The following is a 19,474-nucleotide window of genomic DNA, read 5'->3' on the forward strand; positions in this document are numbered from 1 at the left end:
GATAGATATTCAGATACGGCGAAGGGGACAGAGACAGAGGCGCGGAGAGAGGGAAGGAATGCTGAACCTCAAAACAGGAAGATATAAGGATATGCCGGGTGTACAGACAGTGCTCGGGAAGAGCAGTGGGTCCTTCCGTTTGCTACTGGACTGCTGGGGAGGAGGGAGGCGCGCAGGGGAAGGCCCCCACTCAAGAAGGCTGCAGCTGTGTTCTTTTTGAGGTATATTTTTCTAATAATTAGTGAAATTAAGGAGTTAATACAAGAATTCCTCTAGACATAGGCCAGAGAGACATGAGGGGCCCCTAGGGTCACGCGAGGGGCCCCCCAGTCCGTGAGCAAACCCAGCTCTTCAGCGCCCCCAGCCTATCTGCTGCAGCAGTATCCCTTACATCAAGAAAAGCAGCAGCAGCAGCTGATATGAAAGCAAAATTGGATGAGAAGCCTGCCCAAGGGGAGCCACTCCCATCAAGCCGCAGCAGCAATGTGCACTAGTCAAGACTTCTTCATTATACCGCAAGGACCATGCAGGTGTGCCTTATGTGCCGAAGCCAGTTTACCTCCAGAGTAGCACTGCTGAAACTCAACCGGCTTCATTGTGTTGAGTGAAGTTTCGTTTTTGTCTCAGTCAGATATTCTGTTGAGGCGTTCGCTGCCAGTCGTCTTTGGAGAGGAGGCAGTACGCGCCCTCTGAAAAAAACAGAAGATCTAATTACGACGAGAACGGAGCTCAAAGTAAATTCGTTGCAACCAGTTCATCCTGAGTTTAAAAGGACAGCCCTGAGTTTAAAACGGCAAAAGATGCCTTCTAGGTGAAGTGCGCTACGGCTATCCAGTTGGCAACTCTCGCCTGTGTGAGGCTTGCCGAGTAGCTGATTAACAGCCAGAGTTTGGAACCAGTGATATTCACACTGCAATACGATGTAGGCACTGCAGCGCATTGCGGCGAAGCCACAGCACGAGGAAGGCAAACGGGGCCTTGGGAACTTCAAATTATGCAGTTATGCGTTTGCGTGTCCACGAAATAGTCAGCGCGACCCAGCTAACATGTAGAAGTTTAGCATAGAAGGGGGGCCCGTAATTGCTGTGTTGTGATGTGGGCCAAGCAGTTGTGTTGAAGGGGGGTAAGCATAAACTTTACACGACAACTAGACGCAGTACCGCTGGCTAGAACACTTTTGAGTCATTATTGAGTCAGTGTTTCAAATGAATTTTAATCCCTACGAGCAAGTCAAAACTCCTGTTGCAAATAAAGCAACAGGAGTTTTGAGTTGCTCGTAGAAGGGATATCGTTCTATTGTTGCAGTTGGGTCCCAAAGTTATACGCCCCGGATAGCCTCCTGCCGCTGTCTACATACAAGACTCCTGTTGCAAATAAAGCAACAGGAGTTTTGAGTTGCTTGTAGAAGGAATATCTTTCTATTGTTGCAGTTGGGTCTCGAAGTTATACGTCCCAGGTAGCTTCCTGCCGCTGTCTACATTTTCCCATCAAAGCAACAATAGGAGGAGTTGGGGTAGTGCGCTTACTTAACGGCCTTCAGACCCATCTAGCGATGATCACAGCACTATGCTGCAATGATGCCTTTCCCCCGCAACGCTCTTTAACTGGAAATTTCACTGTAGTCTACAGTCACCTCCCAGAAATTCAAAGCCCACCTAGTTAGTTCCCTTGTTCTCACCACATTGAATCCGACACTCTGAGGTCCGTGACTTGGGCACCGTATTTGATAAATATGGAAGGAAACTCTTCGCTGCCACAACGATAACTTTCTCGCTCTTCTGTTGTATCCCAGTGAATGAGGCTATGCGCTGCAGTTCGTGCACGCTCATTTCAGTCTACGGAATCTCGATGAGCTATGGGTTCGGCACAGACGGCAGCTGGAGAGGTGCAAAGGGGTTCCGTTCTAAACGCCTGTATTTATGGATCTCCCGGGAAGGGGGTACAACACTGCAAACACTGCTGAACACCACTGTCCGCCATATCAACCAGCATGCCTGACTCATTCATAGAAATCACGGCTACGAAAACGCTCAACTCCACTGTCCGAAGCATCAACAGCTGGCTCATTCATAGAAAAACTTTCCTGAATAGTCCGAATTTAGCTGTACCCTCACTAACAGGATCTACAACAGCCATAACACTTGTACTGCGTGCGTGCTGTGGCAGAGCCGGACACGTGAGGATGCTCTCCACTCCACAGTAAAAGCAAGATAAACCGTACACTCAGCACGGACTCGCAATGCGACTCGTAATGCGTCTTAAAGAACTAGCGAAATGTAGCTCCTAAACTGACTGTTCTTCGTTTCCTCAACGAAGGGACTGGCGGCACCTCGTGCACCTTCGCGGTCTCTCTACAAGCTAGCGATTGCGTCAATTTTCCGTACTACTTTTTAAAATCATCAAGTACGTTCGAGAAATGCGCACAAGCCGCGCTGTATCGACTAGATGCATCCTACTATCCTATGTAGCACTGACTGCATTTGATGAACCATGCAGGTACGGATGCAAACGGTCGGGATCTGTTTTCGCCATGAAGGCTGAACGCGTCACCCCTTTCAGGCAGTTTTTAAACCTCGTTAGAATGCAAAACACGTCAAGAAAGGTGCTAGCCACTTCACTAAAGGATGGACAAAATTAGCTCTTGCTAGCATCACATACTGTGGTGACGCAGCTTATTTCGAACAACAAAACATCATTCATCTACAGAGCTCTAAAACAACTCAACCACAGCCTGAGGCTGACATCAGCAGAAATCATAAAAGTGGAACCAGAGTGTGGACAAAAATTGAAGGCTGCGCCACATTTGGCCCTCACTGCGTGACGCCCTCTAACCAGCTGCGTAGCAAACGACAGCCAGACTTCATATTCGATACAACGGGGCGTAAGCTCTTTAGCTTTCGAGTACCAGAGCAGCTGAGCACTCCATAACAACGTCATACATGTCGGAAGCAGTACGCGGCATATTCGTACTTGGCCCGTACAATTCTCCGTTTCCCGACCACTTCCGGGTCGGCCTACTCATCTTTCTTTGAAGAAGAGCGAAAAAAAGATTCAACAGGCTTGGCTGCGGAGCAATAGGCACACCAGAACAAGTGAATACGGCCCTTTTCACATGACTAGCTTCCATGGAAAACAGGCAATCAGTTGCCTGAACCATTTTCAGAGGGTGATCCTGGGCTCAACTGAAACTTCAAGGGCTTCCCCATGTATTAGCCACACCTGCAAGAATGGGCAAGCGAATCGTCCGTACAAAACTTACCATGGACCTTAATCAGGACTTCCCCCGTGCTCGGCCCTTGCGGCTTCCGGATTACAAAACCTATAGGAACTGTTCCCCCTTCCGGAACTGCATTGAAAGCACAGTCACCAAGTCGCATGCCTCAATTTCCTGCGCAGAGCAAGGGCCCGTCAAGCTCAGCCAAAAGGCGCAAATACGGAATTTAACATGATGAGTCCTCAGCAAACAACTGGATGGCACCTCGCCATATGATGAAGCCCTCGAATGAAGTCTAGTGCTGCACCTACCTTTCCCTAAAATATCCACTGCTTTCATGCAACTAAGCAGCATTTCTGCGCCCACGACTATTACGTCACGCCGGAACTGAATGCAAGAATGAACAAGTTACAAAGCGCATTTCTGTGGCGTGCCAGCAACTTCAGCTGCTGCTTCGGTGGATCGGCTCTTGTAAATCGGGCAAGGGACGGCTTGTCTGACATGAGACTCATTGTAGCGCAAGTTATTTGGGAAAAGAAGAGCAACTTGACTTAAAATTCCTGTGCTTTTGTTGGTCTGTTAGGCAAACACACATACACAAGCACGCGTATCTACTGTCTTCCACGCTTAACTATTATCTTCGCTGTATAACTACTGCGTTCGCTTTCAAAGAAATATTGCAGATCCATCCTCATCCTTTCGAGCACAACTTTGTGGGAAACCGGGTTCCGGGGTTAGCAACAGCAGGCACGCTGTATAACAGTACACTTACCAATTCACACAGTTCAACGACTAAATGAGCTTCTTCCCCTGTTTGGGTTGTCCAATCTGTCACGAATTGACCTGCAAAGGCCACACAAATGCCAGTACAACCCTGTGGCACGCTAAATGTAGGCTCGCACTTCAAGAGCTCGCGCACGTGCGACTGGAGAAGTGCATACAAGTTGCAATCGTAAGTACTGTCCTGGCAATGCTTAGTATCTGGAAGGATTGTCCAAAGAGACTTACTGGTATTCACTCCTCCGTGAGTCAGGCAAGAACAAACTGCAGCTTGTCCAAGCCTTTGAGTAATTTCCCGTATTTTCTCTCCCATCTGAGACGCGCACAGCAGTAGGGCATCAGCCGCCGCGTTTTCAAAAACTTTCAAAAGATAGTGAAGCACACGACCCAAACGAAGTGTTCTAGGCAAAGTGGATAAAGCATAACTCTATCTATAAGCGCCGTTTGTGCGCGAGGCTGCGAAACTACGTGAAAGACAACCTTTGGAACATACTTCCCCTTCAACGTCGAGGAAAGGATGTTCCACAGTGAAGCCGAGCTGGTGGGGTGCCTTTATCCATCCGACTTCAACATTAGTCATGTGCTGGACCCAGCCCAAACCGGTGTGACCGACAAAGGCTGCAATGTCACTGGCCAGTTTATCAACTGATGAAGAACTGGCTCCTCTATCAGCTGATGAAGAACTGGCCCCTCTATCAGCTGATGAAGAACTGGCCCCTCTATCAGGTGATGAAGAACTGGCCCCTCTATCAGTAGATGCTCTATAAACAGATGAAGAGCTGGCCCCTTGTCCAGCTGGGGCAAAAATGAACCCTCTTCCAACAAATGCAGAAGTCGTAGAAGGCACTCGCTGAAGCTGCTCATAGTAACGCCTTCCCCCATATGTGGGAGCCGCTCCTGTAATTCTTTCAGTCAAGAGCCTCCACCGGCTCGTTCGTCTTCGTCTACGGGGAGCATCCGAAGGCTCGTCGTCACTGGACTCGCAGCTATCCTGAAGGGCAAGGTAACAAGGTGAAGGGCAACAGAGGCAAAAGAGTTTCTAATTTGGTGCAGAAGCCTGCGCTTGCACCTCCACTTGCACCGTATGAAGAACTCCTCCACCAAACTTACTTGAGATAAAAGCTTCTTGAACGCGCTGCGATCGTCGCCGCCCGCAAGCGCCCGCGAAGGCCTCGACAGATTCACTTGCAAGTGCGAAAAACATTTCAGAAGCAAAAAAGCAACAGAAGCAGATGCTGCGAGCGCTATAAAAAGAGGCCAAATGGCAGGCTGGCGTCGTGCACGCCGTTTCCGCAGTGCTCCCAGGTCGTAAACATGGTCAGCAGAAGTTGGCAGATCCACTCCCGGCTTCGTAATCACTTCAGAATCCCCATCTGCGTCTACCTTGGTTCTCATTATTGCACCCTGAAGCATAGCAAACTCCGCTTGTAGTCGGGAGCCAATCACCAACGCCAGCCAACAGCCCGAGTGATGCCTCCGTCATAACAATGCTCTCGAAGCATTAATGAAACTCAACACTGCCTGCACAAAGCCACTCCCTCCATTTACGCACTACCGGCAAACTGTTCTTATTTCAGTAGCGCCAGCGGGCGATTTGTGAAACTCCACAGCAAGAGGCCATTGAGAACACCAAATCGAAGCACAAAGTGAGCAAGAAACACCACCCCTACATCCTCATAACGGGTACTTGCCTCCAAATTAGGCGAAGGCGCTTGCCGAGAGCTTTGACGTTTTAGTCTTAGTATGCTCGTTGCAGCTTCAGGGGGGGTCGCATAGATTACAGTTACGCCGAGTGCCTGAAACGCTCTTACCGCAAGCCTAGGCCAGCCACCAACACCTGTCGCAAGAAAAAACAATTTCATGCAACGGCAAAACCTATTTATTCCTGTCTGATGGGAATAAAGGGCATCAAGCTCCAGACAATCCAAGACAAGCGTGCGCAAGAGCGTCCTGGTATGCGACGGGGCCTCGCGTCGCTCACACACTGCATAACCAGTCGATAGTAGACCAACAGTGACATTCCAATTAATTTGCACCTGAATTTAGCCTAAATATACGGAAAATAAGAATAAGGGCGTGACTTGCCATTGCTGCTCTATATTTCGTACGTTTGTTTCTTTGATCTCCAATACATCAGCCAACAAGACTACTTTGTGGGCAGCGACCAGTGTTCCCTTCGCTCCCCTCAGGATTCGCCTGTTCTGCCAAGCACTTGGTCAATGTAAGTAGAAAAGTAGAATTCCTAATAAGCGTTACAGTCTACGCAGGATCTCCGTAAAGCCTCAGAAGAGCTCGAGCAGAGGAGCAATTGCCTTCCAGAGTTGCCGCTTATGTAGAGCGCGAAAATTGTACGTGAAATTTAGAAGAGAGCTCTGTTTCATGTGGCCAAACACAAATTCAGTGTTTTCAGCCACAATTAGCGTAATAATATGGGAGGATTAGGCGCTTGTGCATCGCCACCTGCTGGCCACGTGTATTCGGGGGTTGCCTGTGGAGCAGTGTTTGGGTCTGGACTTTTCCCCTCTGAAAACCTATACGCACGTGGCGGTATTTGACGCAATTGTAATATTTAGACGCATTGGGTGTGTGCTTCTGGTTGCTGACGGTGTTCACGGCCAACTGGTGAGGGAGATAGGCATTGACCAGGGAGTCAACGCATGGAAGCACAGCGGTCTAGCGCCCTCTTGAAGTGTTTAAGGCAGTGCAGAGAGTATTTTAGCAAGTTTTTGAGGGCAGGCTATGCCCTGGTAGTAAAAGCTGGCTTAATTCGTCAGCCCGACGCGCTGTTTCCTGCTGTGGGGGCTGGCGATCGACTGCCAAAGGCCGGGAACAAATCATCTGGACCTCTACGAACCACAGGCACATTTCCTATCACACAAGAGCCAAGTATGATTGAAAATTTCAGTGCAGCGGAGCTGGTGAATCCCTTGCACAGGTAGCTTTGTATTTGGTCGCCTTGGCTTCCCGCGTCTCTGAAGTGAACCGCGTCTCTGAAGTGAACCTGGCATTTAAGTCAGCGTTTAGCGCCAGCCGTGTCTCAAAAAAATCTTAAATTCCTTTTTAATCTTTTTATTCGGCTTCTCTAGCAATCGGGAGCGCTTAAGATGTCAGGTTTCCGCATCCAGGCTTCTCAAGCTAAGGAGGCGCCTGGAGGCCGTCAAGGCTACTGAGAACGGACTTGGTTATGAGTTCACTGAGCAAGAAGAAAAAGAAAGAGAGAAATAACGGACGCAAATGAAGAGTGAAAGAAAATGAGACGCACAGCGAGGCGCAAAGCGAGGCAGGAGTGGCAAATGCGCGCAAACAAATTCAAAAGAATGGCAGAGAACACGAAACAACAAGGCGAAGTGGTCAACGGGGGACGGGGATACAAAGAGAAAAGTTTCAGCACACAGACGCACGACACAAGCAGAAGGGAAAAATGGCGCAAGCGGCAATAGGCAGGCCACAGCAACATAGAACAAAGAGAAGGTGCAGTAGCCCACAGAAAGGCGCCCCTACAGCCCCTGAGAACCTAGGGCTTTGGGCTAGTCGTATCCTCCAGAGGTCTCGAGTTTCTTGTTTAAGCGAGAATAGGGGTCTTTCCCCTTACCTCTTGCTCGTCTGCCGGTTGCAAGCCCTAAGGCCTGCAACAAAGCTAAATTATACTCGAGAGCAACACTAAAGCACCGCCCGACTAATAAATAATGCTAAAGAAGGGGATCCGTGCCCCCACAGGTTTCACTTGAAAACGTATCCTTACTGAGAAGCTGCTGCTGCAGGCCCCCTGTCCTAGAAGCCACTCGAATTCCTACAGCGAGGCCTGAGCTACTCTAGATGCATGCAGATCTCTGGCATTCTGCCACTTTGCCTGCGGCCATCTCCTAATTCTTTGCCTAGTTCACAGGAACACTAACTGTACTAACTTGCTACTGGCAACAACGCCGTAACAGTGACGCCAATAAAAAAGATGAAGGCGTTGGCGAAAAACCCCACATCTCCTGCATGCAGGGGAAAAGCACTGATCTCACTGGCCGCGGTGTAGATACACCTCAGCCTCAGGTGCGCAAAAACACACAAAAGTCAGTGCCAACCCTAGGAGCTCAATCGCCTTTCGCCTTCACAGTAAACTCGTTGCCCGCAGCCAGATCCGCAGCTTCGTCGTCAGGCAGCTGGCCTCGCTAGTGCTGGCCAAACAGATTCTGGGCCTGTTAGCTGCACTGCGTCCCACTGCGGCAAAGCTGCTTCGGCTTCCCAAAGATAAGCTCTTACTCACCCCATGAGCCTCGCTGCCCGCACGCACTCAACCCCTTCTGGGGGGGGAATATACTCAAAGGGCCCCTTGGGGGCCCCCTTAACTGCAGCTTGCAAGGCCTGGGGGACTCAACGGGAATGCAGTGCAGCTCACAGAGACATTCTGCTGAAGATATCCCTTGCTGCCTGCTGGCGTTGCAGCTGCAAAGCAGTTGCACTCAACGAGCACACTGTGCAAAAAAGTGACACTACAACTATAAAACCATTTGCACAAGCGAGTCGAAACCCTTTACTGCAGGAACAGGAAAAGAAGCTGCAGAAATTGGCGTTGCTGGTGCTTCTGCATCCGCCATGGCAGCTTTGCTGCTACGCGCCGGCTGTTTCCTAGCTCCGCTGGCAGTCGGTGCAGCAGCAGCAGCTGCTGCTGCAGTGTTCATGCGTTTCCCTCCGCATTAGCAGCTGTACAGCGCTCAACGTCACTAGCCAGCAGCTAGAGCAGCACCAGGAGGAGCAGCAGCCGCAGCAATAGCGAACGCTGACGTTGTGGCTACCTGAGTGCCCGTTCCTGTATTGCCATTTGCCTGAGAAGCGCAAGTTTGTCTTCTTGCGCCTTTCTTCTTTGCTGCAGCAGAAGGCGCTGCTGCTGCTGCTGCTTCTGCTGCTGCAGCAGCATGTGGATGTTCTGCAGCGTGCCCTGCCAGCCGCCGGGCGGCGACTGCCAACACCAGCTGCGAGGGCGGGGGCCCTGGCTGTAGGTGAGGATTTGGCGGGATCTCTGCAGCAGCTCTCTGGAGTACATTCTGTGGCGGTTTCCTTCCTTTTTCTTGGACTGCTGTTCCTTCTGAGTGGCCTGCTGCTCCTGTTGCTGCTGCTGCTGCTCCTTGCCCCTGTGGCCCTGCTGCTCCCACGTGTAACTGTCAAAAAGAGCCCCCAGCGGCAGCCCCCGCCGCCCCGCTGCCTCCACTTCCAAGTTGCCGCTGCTCGTGATGAGGAGCGCCCGCAGCAGCTCTGTGGCAGTGATGGAGTCCGTGTGGTCCTGGCAGCCTACGGAAACCACCAGCAGCAGCAGCAGCAGCAGCCGCAGCCGCATGAAGCGCAGCCCCACCGACAGCAGCAGCCAACCCCTGAGCAGCGGCCAGCGCCCCTCCCCACCCCTCAGCAACTGCCCACCGCGCAGCACCAGCAGCAGCAGCAGCAGCAGCAGCAGCAGCAGCAGCAGGCGCACCGAGGACTCTGTGGGGCTCGAAGGGGTCGATGATCGTCAAGAAAAGGCGCCTGCCGAGCCACCTCGCGGATCTGCCGTTGGCCAGCAAAGCCTCGAAGCTTTCGTCTTCTGCTGCAGAGCCCTCAGGCGCTGCTGCGGAGTCGCGCCAGGCCGTCTGCGGCCACGGCAGCGAAGACTTGGGAAAAGGCCGCGAGCTGAACTGCTCCGCCTTCGCAGTGGGAAACAGCGACAAGTCCTTGATGTTCAGCGTGAAGCTCGCGCCGTTGAACTGCACCGTGTAAAACCTGCGCCCACCCTAAACCCTAAACCCTAAACCCTAAACCCTAAACCCTAAACCCTAAACCCTCAGCCGGAAACCCCAGCCTCCGAGCCCAAGCCCTACACCCTAACCCTGAAGTGGAAGCCCCAGGAGCGGGGCTCCAAACCCTCAACTTTAAAGCGGAAACCCCAGGCTCTGAGCCCCAAACCCTAAACCCCAAACCCTAAAGCGGAAACCCAGGATTTGAGCCCGAAACCCGAACCCTGAGCTCCACACCCTCGACAACAGGCTTTGACACCGAAGCCCCTCACCCTGAACCTGAAAACCTAAACCCTAAACCCTCATAACCCTAGAATCTTGCTGCAGACCTGGCTGCGCTTTTAGCTGCTTGTGGCCAGCTCAAAACCCCAAAAACCCCAAGCCCTAAACACCCCAGCCTCTTCTCCCCAAACCCTACCTGAAAAACGCCCGCAGCAGATCCAGCAGCCGCGGCCTCGGGCCCTGCAGCAGCACAACAGCCCCCAAGACAGCAGCAAGCTGCTTCCGCAGCTCTGGGGAGTTGGGGCTGGCCGGAAGCTCCGGGTGGGCAAAGACAATGGCCTTAGAGGCCTGCCTGATCTTTTGGAGGGTTTGTGCAGCTGCTGCTGCTGAGGGCAGCTGCCCCAGGCCGTGGCCGTAGCCGCTCATGCGAAACGCTGCAGCAGTTGCTGCTGCTGCTGCTGCTGCTGCGCTCGCCATCAGCAAGTGCCGGCTGTAAGCCTCGGTCGACAAACCCTCCAGGTCCTCGGGCCACTTGGAGCCGCCGCAGCCGCTCCAAGGGCCACACCGGCACATATCGCTGTTGCTGCCGTCGCTGCTGCTGCTGCTGCTGCTGCTGCCGTCGCTGCTGTTGCTGCTATCGCTCCGCGCCACAGAAACGTAAGTGGAAGACAAAGGCCTGTTGAGTCCCCTCTCCGGGTCAAAAAAATAGACATCTGACGCAGAGTCCTCCGGCAGGGCATTCAAAGGGTATGGGACTAAGCCCCCGCACGCGGAGCAGCGTTTCTGCTGCTGCTGCTGCTGCTGCTGCTGCTGCTCCCCCGCGTGCTGCTGCTGCTGCTCCTCCTCCTGCTCGTGCTGCGGCAGTCGCAGCTGGAAATTCGGAAGCAGAGGCAACCACGTGGGGTCCCCCAGGGCCCAGTAAATGTCGAGCAGCTGCTGCCAAGTCCCTTGCTGGTCGGGAGAGCAATTCAACTGCTGCTGCTTCTGCTCCGGCAGCAGCTCCAGCTGCTGCTGCTGCGGCTGAAAGAGACAACGCTGCAGGAAATAGACCCCTGCCAGCTGCCAGGAGTAGCTGTTAGTGAAGCCCTTAGCCCCGTCACTGCGAAGAAGTAGCACAGCAAGCCGCAGCAGCAGGCGCTGCAGCTAAGGCAGCAAAGCTAGCCAGCAGCAGCAGCAAAAGCGGACATAGCAGCAGCCGACTGCCGAGCCTCCTGCGGCACCCGCAGTTTCCCAAGCTCACTCGCGCGCACGCGTAGCAGCACCGCCGCACTTGCAGGTGCTGCAGCAACAGCAGCAAAAGCAGCAGCAGCAGCAGCAACCTACCCTACGTCTCTCCTTTTCACCCAGTACTTCAGCAGCCTCAGGAACTGCTGCACTTCCGGGCCGCAGCCAACGCTGTAGGCCCTCATGAGCCTCGAGTTGTGGAGGGGGCCCACGTGGTTGAAAGTGAGGTCGCATTCGCCGAAGGAGATCAGAGGCACCACGCGGCGCTGCTGCTGCTGCTGCTGCTGCTGCTGCTGCTGCTGTGGGTCGCTGCTGCTGCTGCTGCTGCGGTGCTGCTGGTGGTAGTGGTCGCCGCAGTCCGCGTCTGCCGCCGCTGCTGCAGCAACTTCGAAGGAGAAGCTCCTCACTGTGCAGGGCGCCATTGAATCCGAGCAGTAGCCATCTTGCAGCCACGGAATCTCTACAGCAACAGCAGCAGCAGCAGGAACAACCGCAGCAGCACGTGCTGCTGCTGTCTCCGCCGTGGGCCGTTCACGGAGGAACGGGAACCGCCGGTTTCTCTGCATCAGCAGCAACAATACAGCAGCAACACTGCAGCAGCAGCATAAGCAGCAGCAAGGATCAAGCGACCCCACGACTGGCCGCTCCTTCCTCCCTCTTCACAGCAGCAGCAGCAACAGCAACCGCAGCAGAGGTAACATGCGTAAACTACTCCCACTCTACCAGCAACAGCAGCAACAGACGCAGCAGCCGCAGCAGCAGCCGCAGCAGCAGCTGCAGCAGCTGCAGCACCCGCAGCTGCAGCACCCGCAGCAGCAGCCGTAGCCCCAGCAGCTCACGCGTTTGATGGTGTTTGTGAGCCGAGTCTCGACAGCAGTGAACGGCAGCCGACAGAGGCTGTTGCTGCGGGCGGGCGTTGCCCCACGGTGGCGTTTTGCTGCCGCTTCTGCTGCGCTGCTGCTGCTGCTGCTGCTGCTGCTGTCGAGCTCCGCGTCACTCTCCGCGCCCGAGGGATGGGGGCCCCTCAGCGCAGGCCATTTGATGCGCACAAGAGGAAATCTGGCAAGTTCAGAAAAGCTAACTTGGGGGCCCCCCAGCAGCTCCTGCTGCATGCAGAAGGGGGGCCCCAGCCGCAGCAGCAGCCGCTCAGCAGCACAGGCCATTTTCCGGCCCGCAGCAATAGAGGAGAAGCGAAGAACAGCTTCTTTGTTGTCCGCAGCAGCAGGCAGGTCTGCTTCCGCCTCCTCAGCTGCTGCTGCTGCTGCTGCTGCTGCTGCTGCTGCTGCGTCTTCTGCCTCCGATGCGTTATCGCTCTCGTCTGCTGCGTCGCTCGGGACGCATAGCTGCTCCTCCTCGCGCGCCTCCTCTTGCTGCTGCTCTTCCTGCTGCTGCTCTTCCTGCTGCTGCTCTTCCTGCTGCTGCTCTTCCTGCTGCTGCTCTTCCTGCTCTTCCTGCTGCTCCTCCTGCTGCGAGTCTTCTGGTCCCGCAAGGCGGTTCCCAATGGTTCGCCCTTTGCTCTGGAAATACAACACAGAGACGCCGAAGACACAACAGCAACTCTGTCCACTCTACCCCTGCTGCTGCTGCAGCAGCAGCAGCAGTTGCAGCAGCTGCAGCAGTAACCGCAGCGAGTGGAACAGCAGCAACAGCAGCAAAAAAGCTGACGCACCGCCCATGGTTGAATCTTGAGAACAGCTTTCGGCTGCTGCAGCAGCCAATCTGCCTGCTGCTGCTGCAGCGCAGCAGGAAGCAGCACCCCCAAGTCAATGTCGCTGTTGCTGACAGCAACGCCGGTGGCTGCAGAGCCGCTCAGCAGCGGCCGGCAGCAAAATAAACCCTCGCAAATAAAGCTAGACAGCAGGTAGCTCTGAAAACGTAGCAACCAAACCCTAAACCCTAAACCCTAAACCCTAAACCCTAAATCCCGATTCCTGGTCGATGGAAACCACTTAAAGCCCGCTACCTCTTAAAGGTGCACAAATTAATCAAGAACTCGCGCTTTGGGCTGCGCCTGCTGCTGGAGCAAAGGCTTACACGAACAAGGGCCTCTATCTGCTGCTGCCGCAGCGCCAGAGAGTCAGCGAGCCGCTGCAGCTGCTGCTCCGTCTCGGAGCTTTCTGGACAGTCGCCAGAAGCAGCAGCAGCAGCAGCAGCAGCAGCGCCTTCGTCGGCCTGCTTGGACAGACTGAAGCTCAGCCGATCACAAGGGCTGACGCTAAAGGCGAACAACCTGCAGCAGCAGCAGCAGCACCTTGGCAGCAGCGGCAGCTAGGTAGCAGCAGCATAGCATCACTTCGGCAGCAGGCGGGAGGGAAGCAAGCGAGGAGGGCGTGGCCAACAGACAGGCAGCAACAGCAGCAACAGCAAAGCGAGGGAAGGAGCTGCAGCCCAGGCGACGCTGTTTCTGCCCTGCTGCTGCTGCTGCTGCAGCAGCTGCAGCAGTGGCAGCAGCAAGACAGAAACAGCGCGACCTCAGCAGCTGACTGCGCCCAAGAGAGCCCAAGCCAGAGAGCAGCAGCAAACGGAGACCACTCAGGAGCAAAAAGCAAGAAAAAGATGAAAAAATGAAAACAGAGTTTTGAAAACTTACGCAAATCTGTCGACAAAGGACTTGGCCACTCGCCGGCGCTCCACAGCGCACTTCACAACAGCCCACAGCGCCTGCTGCTGCAGCGCGTCGAGCTGCTGCAGCTGCAGCTGCAGCTTCTCCAGCAGCGACCCCACATAAACGAAGTCTGTGATGCTGACATCCAGGCGAAAGGCTTCGTTTTTGCGGGGCCCGTGAGCAGCAGCAATGTCGATGCGGCAGAACAGCAGCAGCACCTGCGCGCAGCAGCAGCAGCAGCAAGAGATGCAGCAGCACCCTCCTCGACAGCGCCAGCAAATCCTGACGCGCAGCAGGCGCTTTAAACCAACACGCAGCAGCAACAGCAGCAGCAACAGCAGAAACAAGAACAAGGCTTGCGTCGCCATCAGCAAAAACAGCAGCAGCAGCGCCAAAACTGTCGCCAGCACCGCTGGTATTCCCTCAAGCTGCCGCTGCAGCAGCAGCAGCATCAGCAATGGCAATATCAGCAGCAGCACGCCCCCCGCTGCAACGTCCGCAGCAACAGCAGCAGCAGCAGCAGCACGACGAGCAGCGGCAGCGTCGCAGCTGCAGCCACCCCACAGCAAAAGCTGCCATGCCGACGAGGTCACGACAGCAAGCCCGAGCTGCACCAAAACCAGCAGCAGCAGCAGCAGCAGTTCCCCCTGCGCAGCAGCAGCAATAGCAGCAGCAGCAGCAGCAGCAGGTACCCGAAGCACGAAGTCCACTGCCTCTCGCTTGGGCCTGACAGCAATGAGAGAAGGAAATGCTGTGCCTGGGAAGGCCAAGTGGCGAAGGGCCCCCAGCAGCTGCTGCTTCAGTTTTGCTTCTGCTGCTCCTCGCAGCAAAATGGCCAAGTCCACTTTTCGCTTTATGCTGCTGCGCTGCACCAGGGGCTCCAGCAGCAGCAAAATCCCCCGCTCCAGCCCCCCCAGAAACGGCAGCGGCAGCAAGCAGCAGCAGTACAGGCTCAGCAACTGACACGCAGCAGCAGCACACCAAACACTCGCACGCAACACTCAAACAAACCTAATGCAGCAGCTGCTCCTGCTGCAGCAGCTGATCCTGCTGCAGCAGCTGCTCTTGCTGCAGCAGCTTCTCCTGCTGCAGCAGCTGATCCTGCTGCAGCAGCTGCTCTTGCTGCAGCAGCTGCTCCTGCTGCAGCAGCTGCTCCTGCTGCAGCAGCTGCTCCTGCTGCAGCAGATCTTCCTGTTGCAGCAGCTGGTCCTGCTACAGCAGCTGGCCTCGCCGCAACAGCAGTTGGTCCTGCTGCAGCAGCTGGCCTTGCAGCAGCAGCAGTTGGTCCTGCTGCTGCAGCTGGCCCTGCTGAAACAGCCGGCCCTGCCGCAGCAGATGCTCTCGCTGCAGCAGCTGGTTCTGCTGCAGCAGCTGGTTCTGCTGCAGCAGCTGCTGGCATGGCTAGCAAAAGAGGAAGCTAGGTGGACAAACGCCGGCTTAGGGCCTTCTGCTGCTGCGGTTGCTGCTGCAAAAGGCGCAGGGCCAAGTGCAGCAGCAAAACACGCAGCAGCAGCAGAAGCCAAAAAGCAGCGCTTCGCAGCAGCAGCAGCAGCCACGCGCCAGCTGCAGGTGCAGCCGACAAAGTATTGCACCAGCAGTCGCAAAAGCAGCAACTGCTGCCGTCGCAGCAGCAGCAGCAGCAGCAGCAGCAGCAGCAGCAGCAGCAACCTACTTCTTCACTCTGGGACTGCAAGTAGTGGTTCAATAAGAGCTTCCGCAGCTTCAGGTCTGGTGGCTGCTCGTTTGCTGCAGCAACACAGCCTGCTGCAGCAGTGCCTTCCGTAAAGCTAACCACGCGCAGCACGTGCGACTGCTGCCGCTGCTGCTGCTGCTGCTGCTGCTGCTGCTGCTGCGGCAGCCGCTGCAGGCTCTTCGAGCCCCCTTGCTCCAGAGCTTCGTCCCGCTGCAGCACCCGCAGCACGCGGCCCCTAAACTGCAGGCAGCCGCCGGACTGCGGCGCACTTTGCTGCTGTCGCTGCTGCTGCTGCTGACGCTGCTGCTGCTGCTGACGCTGCTGCTGCTGTTGGCGCTGCTGCGCTTGCTGCTGCTTCGGAGGCTGCTGACATTGCGGAGGCTGATGAGGTTGCTGCTGCCGCTGCTGACGTTGCTGCGGGTGCTGGAGTTGCTGCTGCTGCTGGCGCTGCTGCTCCTGCTGGGGCTGCTGCTGTTGACGGCGCCGTCCCTGCTGTGGTTGCTGCTGCTGCTGCTGCTGCTGCTGCTGCTGCTCTGGCTGCTCCTGACGATGCTGTGAATCCTGCGATTGTGGCTCCTGCTGCTGGCGCTGCTGTGTCTGCTTTTGTTGCTGCAGCTGCTGACGCTGCTTCGGCTGCTGAAACTGCTGCGGCTGCTGCGACTGTTGCTGCTGCTGACGCTGCCGTGCCTGCTGCGGTTGCTGCTGCTGCTGCGGCTGCTGCGGCTGCTGCTGCTGCTGCTGCGGCTGCCGGCTCGAAGCCCGCTGCAGCTGCCTCTTTGTTAGCTGCCGCTGCTCACTCTGCTGATCCTGATTTTGCTGCTGTTGCTGCTGCTGCTGTTGTTGGCGGTGATGCTGGTGCTGCTGCTCCCGCTGCACCTGTTGTTGCCGACGCGGCTGCTGCTGCTGTTCCTTCTGCTGCTGCTGCTGTTGCTTTTGTTCCTCTACAGGCCTCCCGCATTCTTGGAGCTGCTGCTGGTGTCGCTGCTGCTGCTGCTGCTGCTGCTGCTGTGGTTGTTGCTGCTGCCGTCGCTCCTCCCTCTGCTGGCGCGGCGTCGCAGAACCTGACTCAGACCGATCTGGCCGTTGCTGCTGCTGCTGCTGCTGCTGCGTCTTCTGCTGCTGCTGCTGCCGTCGCAGTTGCTGCTGCTGGCGCTTTAAATCTCGCTGCTCCCTCTGCTGCTGCCGCTGCTGCGTCTGCTGCCGTTGCAGTGGCTGCTGATTCTGGTGCTGCCGCTGCAGCTGCTGCTGAGGTTCTTGCTCCTCGAATGGCCCATGGCCCTCCTGTTCCTGCGGGTGTTGCTGCTGCTGCTGCTCTTGCTGTCGCTCGTGCTGCTGCCTCGGCGCCCGTTGCTGCTGCTGCTGCTGCTGCTGCTGCTGCTGCAGACTCTGCTGGGAGTCGGAGGGATGCCCAGACTGCGGCCTCCGATTTCGTATGGGCTGATGAGGCCGCTGGCGATGCTGCACTTGCTGCTGCTGCTGCTGCTGCTGCTGCTGCTGCTGCTCTCCCTGGCGGCCAAGACGCGAAGCTTGTCCTTGCTGCTGCTGCAGCACCTCCTGCGGCTCCGGCTGCAGCAGCGGCCTGACGCTAAGGTCGTCGCCCTGCTGCAGCGCCATTGCGCTGACGGAGTGTCTTCTTGCTGCTGCAGCAGCAGAAGCAGCAGCAATTGCTGCTGCGCCTGCTGCCCCTCAAAGGCTCCTCAGCCCCGACAGAGAAGCCCCCTGACGGATCAGCTGCTGCGTCCTCAAGTCATAAAGATAAGCAAGAGCTGCGGCTGCAGCAGCTAAGAGCAGCAGCAGCAGCGCAGCAACTGCACACTGGACGAGACGCCAGGGTGTACGCGCAGCCCGAAGGGGCGAAATAGCGGAAAGTCAAAAGAAAATTGGCTACAGACCTCACTAAAAACAAGAACCTGCGCTGCTGCTGCTGTAGTTGCTGCTGCTGCTCTTTATATAGTTCCTTTTTGCTGCTCTGCCTGCTGCTGCTCACGGTGGTCTTGCTGGTCAAGTGTTGCTGCAGGGCTGCATGCAGCAACGAAAACTTGAAGTAGCGCGAATGCCGGTGTCTTCTGCTGCAATTATTATTAGTTCTGCTGCAGCAACGACAAGAACAACGGCAGCAACGGCAGCAGCAACAGCAGCAGCAACTGCTGCAGCAGCAGCAGGGAGGCCCCGCTGCAGAACACGCACGGCACTACGGGCTGCCAAGAACAACAGCTTCGATGGTGGCTGCAGCTGCTGCCTGGCAGTCGGTGGTACGAGGTGGCATTTCCCCGGCAATTCGTGCTGCTGCTGCGGCTGCTGCTGCTGCTGCTGCAGCTGCTGCTGGTTGTGGTCCCACCCTAACACTTTGCTGCCTGCAGCCGACGCAGCAGCGCTCTTGCCGCCACTACAGCAGCAGCCTTGGCAGCAGGGAGGGCCCGCAGGGGCAGGCAGCAGCAGCACACCCAGCAGCAGCAGAAGACCCAGCAGCAGCAGCGGACCCAGCAGCAGCAGCAGCAGCAGCAGCAGCAGCGCGTCTGCCGTCGGCGCAGCTAGTAGGCATTGACTTCCTGCCTTCTGCAATCCCCCAGCTGCCAGCGCAGCTGCTTGCTGCTGCAGCAAGACGTTTGCTGCTGCAGGGCATTGAAGACTCGGAAGCCTGGCAGCTGCTGGGGGCAAGAGCAGCAGAGACGGCGCAGCAGCTCTCGCTGCAGCACTGTGCTGCAGTCCTCAAGTGTACGTACACGCTGCTGCTGCTGCTGCTGCTGGCCTTGCTGCAGGACCTTGAGGCAAAGTAAAAGAGACACGGAAGCAAACCAATTGCTGCTGCTGCTGCTGCTGCTGCTGCTGCTTCTTAGGTTTTGCTGCTAGGAGATACCGGGACTTCTGCTGCTTCAATGCAGTAACGAGCCGATTAACGGATATTGTGCGTCATCATTTGCTGCTGCTGCTGCTGCTGCTGATCTGTGCCTGGGTTTTCCCTTTGGCGCTGCTGCTGCTTCTCCTGTCTTTTGAGCTATGCTGCTGCTGCTGCTGCTGCTGCTGCTGTTACATACGCTCGTTTGCGCTCAGTGTGTGGAGTGCTGCTGCTGCGCTTTCTCCCTGATTATTCTGACCTGTTTTCCCGCTGCTGCCGCTGCTGCTGCTGCCGTTGCTGCTGCTGCTGCTGCTGCTGCTGCTGCTCCTTAAAGGCAGCAAACTTGAGTGGCGCATGCAGGCCCCTGCTGCTTTTGCTGCAAAAGAGGCTTCTGCAAATTGCCCAGAGCCTTAAGCCCAAAGACCTCGCCAACGCCGCGCACGCCCTGGCCAAGCTGTCAGTCTGCTGCTGCTGCTGCTGCGCTGCTGCTGCTGCGCTGCTGCTGCTGCTGCTGCTGCCACTGTTGTTGTTGCTGCTGCTGTTTTTTGTGGCCGTTCGCGTTGAGGGGAACGGTGGCTCGCGTGCGCATTCGCCGGAGGGCGTCTGAAGGATGGGAAACTCCGGGACTGCTGCTGCTGCTGCTGCTGTTGCTGCTGCTGCTGCTGCTGCTGCTGCAGACATGTGCGCGATGAGGCCCTCTACAAGGCAATCGCGGGTAAGTGAGAGACCCCCTCGTGGTTTGCTTCCGGCTGTCTTCGCTTCTTTATTCTGTTTGCTGCTGCTGTACTCTGCTGCTGCTGCTGCTATGTTTGCTGCTGCATTGCTGCTGTGCTGCTGATCTGCTGCTGCTGCTGCTGGCTCTTGGCGCCCAGCTGCTGCTGTTGCTGCTCGTGTCTCGAGTTGGCTCTTCGCCTCCGCAGCAACAGCTCAGGCTTTAGTGCCGCCTGATATGGGGCAGCTGCCACTCGGGGTTTAGGGTTTAGGGTTTAGGGTTTAGGGTTTAGGGTTTTCCAGGATTCAACTGTCTGAGGTGTGCCTGCAGATGCGTTGGTGGCCAAGGTTTCCCTCTTGACGCCCATGGGGCTAGCCAAGACTGCAACAGCACTGGCATGGTCTGCTGCTGCTGCTGCTGCTGTTGCTGCTG

General features: G+C 56.1%; 2 protein-coding genes across 2 annotated transcripts in view; both read right to left on the reverse strand.

Annotated features, from left to right (window-relative positions):
- Positions 1 to 3,014: 3,014 nt before the first annotated feature.
- Positions 3,015 to 5,407, reverse strand: ENH_00008570 (hypothetical protein, conserved; the record flags this gene model as incomplete). The annotated part of the gene is given in 8 exon segments (XM_013578661.1): positions 3,015 to 3,064; positions 3,260 to 3,346; positions 3,526 to 3,601; positions 3,716 to 3,790; positions 3,987 to 4,057; positions 4,223 to 4,307; positions 4,488 to 4,904; positions 4,910 to 5,407. Coding segments are annotated over 8 exon segments (1,359 nt in total).
- A 3,367-nt stretch (positions 5,408 to 8,774) lies between these two features.
- Positions 8,775 to 19,474, reverse strand: part of ENH_00008580 (hypothetical protein, conserved) — a gene marked incomplete at both ends in the record, with an annotated part of 22,624 nt that continues 11,924 nt past the window's right edge. The window contains 4 exon segments of the mRNA XM_013578662.1: positions 8,775 to 9,271; positions 9,453 to 9,736; positions 10,169 to 11,071; positions 11,296 to 11,756. Of these exon segments, the coding sequence (XP_013434116.1) occupies positions 8,775 to 9,271; positions 9,453 to 9,736; positions 10,169 to 11,071; positions 11,296 to 11,756 (2,145 nt within the window).

The sequence above is a fragment of the Eimeria necatrix genome, genomic scaffold, assembly GCF_000499385.1.
Source record: "Eimeria necatrix Houghton genomic scaffold, Enh_scaff124, whole genome shotgun sequence".
NCBI classification, from domain to species: Eukaryota; Apicomplexa; class Conoidasida; order Eucoccidiorida; family Eimeriidae; genus Eimeria; species Eimeria necatrix.